The 4,649-nt window shown below is 29.7% G+C and overlaps 1 protein-coding gene across 1 annotated transcript; it reads left to right on the top strand.

Moving 5' to 3' along the window:
- The first annotated feature begins 1,070 nt into the window (after positions 1 to 1,070).
- Positions 1,071 to 2,132, top strand: LOC129972024 (zinc finger protein 426-like). Its single transcript, XM_056086004.1, has one exon. The coding sequence runs from the start codon at positions 1,071 to 1,073 to the stop codon at positions 2,130 to 2,132; it is 1,062 nt and encodes a 353-aa protein (XP_055941979.1).
- Positions 2,133 to 4,649: the final 2,517 nt, after the last annotated feature.

Here is a 4,649-nt window from a genome sequence, read left to right as displayed (position 1 = left end):
AATTTCTTTATCCCACAACGATAACAATAGCATGCTTCTAAAACCAAATGAGGATCAAATTCATCTTATGTTTAGTGTCAATCCTAATTTGCCGTCCTGATATGTGTGAGTGCCAACCATCGGTCATTATCGAATTTTTTTATGAGAAAAACAGTCCCAAGACTTTAGGAATATATTTCTGCAAACCTCAATTTTTCATGAAAATTACCTTTATTGATTAAGATCTTTCGAAATGTGCACTAATTTATGGCACACCCAACATTTCAGAAGAAAATTATCACAAATGGGCATTGAAGAACATTGAAATGAAAAGAAAGAAGAGCGTTCTTTTTAAAGATTAAGGAAGAACCGAACAAAAATAACTACTTTTATCTTATTGTTAAGAATCTATTAGGACTTTTTAAACGAATATTAATGAATGCAGTTAAGAAAAAAAAGAAGATAAAAATGTTTTTTTAATAAAAGGCGATGAAAGGTAGAATCATATTTTATAGATAATCTTTTTTATAATTTAAAATCCTTAATATGCATGTAGTTAAATCAAATAATGGATATTTTCTTTCACGGACGAGTTCTTTGAACCTTTTAGGAGTTCTGATTTTTTAAATGTATGACCGAAATACTCTCTTATCTTACTTATTACAGCACTCAAGTTTCAAAGTTTCATTACCGATGCCTTATGTACGAAATCTGTTTTAGTTATGGAATTTCTATATCATTCTTTTCTGTTTTCTCATTTGGGTGCTTACATTAAATCAATAACGTCAACGATACTTGCATAAAGGGAAGGCAGATTTGAAATATTAGATACATAATTCTTAAGTAGAATCGAACCCACGAACTCAAACTTAGGACACATGGCTCTAGCACGTTATTAAAGAAACAATTCATTTATAATTTATTCATCGCTTTGTATCTGTTATAAATATAGATAGAGCTACGGAATTTAAAAACAGAGCACATTGTCTACAGCAGGAAACTGTTCAAGAAACAAAGCAGAGGTCTCCACATCAATAATAGATTATAATACATTTTTGATCAGAAGAATTTCTTTTTGAAATTGAAAATTAATGGATGAATACCGTTGTGAATTTTGTGACAATATAGTGGCATGCGGTGAGATACACCCTTGCAACTTTCATACGTTTGACGATACGTATTCACACTCACAGACTTTTTCAGAGAATACCTTTAACAGCGCACAACTATGGACATCTTATGATCTTCCATATTTGGATGCCACTTCAGATACTCGGGTAATTGGCGTTCAAACGGAAGAAAATGTATCTTTCATGGTTTCTTCAGAAAATGCTGAGTCTTGTTTCAGACTTGAAAATGATTTTCCCGCAGCTTATAACCTTTCATCAGCTGTCATAGAATCAACTGGTGTTGACGAGGAAAGGCAAAGAATATCAGGTGTATCCGATCTGATATATGCGACAGGTAGTGAAAAAGATGAGATGTCATGTCAAGAGAACAAATGGCTGTCTCTGAATAACGATAACAAATATTTTATGGATTCTGTAGAATGTGCTATCAGAAGAGGGCATTCAGATAGTAGCAGTATCTCTGAACCGAGAAAACTAATTATGAATCCTGATTTCCTACCAGAAAGAAATGAACCAGAAAAGGGCAAGATACACGTCTCGGAGTATGTAACTGATGAACATACCTCACTTGAAATACACTCAAATGTTTACAGTAAGAGCGAGAATATAACCATCAACTTGAAGGAACATATTTCTTCTATAACAGATAATGCTATGGCTGGACCTTCAGGGATGTGCCCTCGGAAGAAGAAATTTCCTTGCACATTATGTCCGAAGGAATTCAATCAAAAAATTCATCTCGACGTTCATTATCGAACACATACTGGCGAAAAGCCTTTTGTATGTGATTTTTGCGGACAAGCATTTACTCAGAAAGGAAATCGCGACGTCCATTATCGAACTCACACCGGTGATAGGCCTTTTGTGTGTGATTTCTGTAAAAGAGCTTTTGCTTCTAAAAGTAATCTGACAAATCATGTCAGGACTCACACAGGAGTAAGACCTTATAAGTGTCCAATTTGTGGAATGACATTCGCTAGAAGCAACAATTGCAATTTGCATGTCAAGAGAAAGCATAAATGATATCAATCTGCAATTTACAGAAAAAAATTATTTTACTCTTGTATGAAAATAGTTTACATTCTTAACCAAAATGAAACAATTTTAATTGAAAGTTGTTACAATTTTATTTTAAAAATGACTCCATGGTTATTATTATTTTGACGATGTGTATTCTTGAAATCCTATCTTTTAATCTATTGTTCTTTTAAATGATGATTGAAAATGAAAACATGTTTTCAGTTCAAATGCATTCATATCTGTTTATGATTTTAACTTTGTTTAAAACTTTTTAAAAAGTTTTTAATCTCTATTTCCAATTCTTGCCAATTAATATTAAAAATACGTGTTCCCCTAATGCAATTATTCCTTGTGTTAGCTTGAATGCAAAATTAAATATTACCGCCTTCCGTGATATCAACGTTTCATTTCCTGATTTCCCCGAGCATTTGTGGTAAAAAATATCAGTTAAATGGCGATTTTAAATAATTCATTTTGAAATTTTATCCGAACAAGTACATTTTCGATCGATTAATAATTGTAAAAATCCACTGCACCATTTTTTTCTACTTTGAATATGTGTAAACAATATTTTTTATGTTGATATTTTATTATGATGCAAATAATATTTGTATTTGTTCCAATTGAAAAATTTAGATATGGTATAAAATATGTTTTTGTATTACTGACGAATATGACAAAGATTTCATTTCTTTATATATTGAAAATCGTTCTTTGAAAATGATATTTAAAGTAGTTTTGCAAATGCTTCAATAAATATTTTTATATAACGCTAAAGATTATATTGTCTGTGTTATTTATTTATCTATTTTTTGCATTTTTAAGACATTTTTTGTAGTCATTTTCTATTAAAGGAATAAATTCATGTCCATTATATTTTTATTGACGTGTAATTCCTGTTAATATTAATGAATGCGTGCGCGAATTTCTTGGAGTTTACAGACTGATTAATTGAAACTCTCAAATTTGGCAAATCTATTTTTTTAATGGTGAGAATTTGCAACATGTAACTAGTTTTTAAAAATAATTATTGTAATTTAAAAAAATTAAAAATCCAGCGTTTTTTTTTTTTTTTTTTTTTTTGCTTTTGTTTTTGCTAAGTTTTGTTAAAGTTGGTTAAAAAGCCTAAAAATAATCTTTACATTATTCCCGAAATTCAAAGTATTATCTTTTCAAGAAACAATTTTCAAAAAACAATTGTTGTTTTTGGTTTTTCACAACTTAAAGAAAATATTTTAAAAGAAAGACATTTTAAATCAAAATTCCACTGTTGCAATGAAACTCTAATGGTTTTCGTACTTTCTTTTTTAATATTTCATCTTGTTTTTTTTTTACACTTTTAATGGTAAAGATACAATGGTCCTACTTGTTTTCCATGTAGAGGATTTCAAAGTAAACTGTTTTTTAAATACAATTTATGCACTTTTCTTTAAAATTAAAATTAGGATTTAGATTCGAATTTTTCTGACCTTTTGATTATAGAGTAACAGCATATAATTTGAAATAAATTATCAGTCAAATAAATTATAATAATGCTGAAAGGAAATGTAATTTTTATTTTCGGTTTTAATGTATTTGTTTAAAATATTTTTGAACGTCTCTTTATCGTTGTTAAAAGATTGCCATTTACGTTCTTCAAGAGACATTTCATATTCTCCATTAGCTGATATTTTTGATTCCCTTTCTTTTGCGCATAAACTGATCGATTGTTAACTGATGTCCTCTTATCAGTACCAAAAATGGTTCCTACATATCTACAGCAGGGTTCATTTTCGTTTTCTGAGAAAGTTTTTATCGATGCATTTTCTTTAGACTGATCTTTATTTACAGAAGCGTTTAAAGCTTAATTTAATAAATTGTTCAAAGCTGTCAAAGGAAAAATATTTCTGTTTGAGGCAGGCATAAACGAAACATTTTCATTATTTTCATTTAAATACAAATTCATTTGTTTTGATTTTTCACTGTCCTTTTGTCGAACATCTAAACATAGTTTCTAATAATTGTCATTCGAATTTTCCTTAATTATGTCTTTGTTGTCATCATTATTTCTATCCGATTCTTCTAGCCGCGGTAGTGAATGCACGTTGTCATCGTTCTTGTAAAATAATCAAAGGTGAATCTCACCGTAAGTCACTGTTCTATAGCAGAAATGACATCGGTACCGAGCCATTAACGTCTAATTTTTAAAATTCTGTCTCTAAAACTGATATGAAAAAATATCTTTTGATGTGAAGCTCTGAAGATTTTAGCTCCTTCTAGCAGTTTACTGCTTCAGACATTTTTGTTGATGTTATACCATTTGTGGCTTTTGCTGTGATAAAAATGTCTCAATGGATTAATAAATTATGCTTTGATTCTTTTCATAAGCAACGCTCTAGAGCCGTTTCTCCTGAATTCAAAAACCGGTCTTTGATTCTAATGTATTATGCTGTATATAAAATTGCTAATTAACCTTCTCTTGCATAATATGAAATGGAGTCTTGATTTATCTTAGTTATTAAATCGAATAAGTTGGAAAAA

Source organism: Argiope bruennichi, chromosome 6, assembly GCF_947563725.1.
Source record: "Argiope bruennichi chromosome 6, qqArgBrue1.1, whole genome shotgun sequence".
In the NCBI taxonomy this organism is placed as follows: Eukaryota; Metazoa; Arthropoda; class Arachnida; order Araneae; family Araneidae; genus Argiope; species Argiope bruennichi.
Note: the sequence above shows the minus strand (reverse complement) of the source record. Positions and strands in the feature narration are given on the sequence as shown.

Coding starts and splice junctions, on each gene's coding strand:
- LOC129972024 (XM_056086004.1), top strand. CDS start 1,071: ATGGATGAATACCGTTGTGAATTTTGTGACAATATAGTGGCATGCGGT.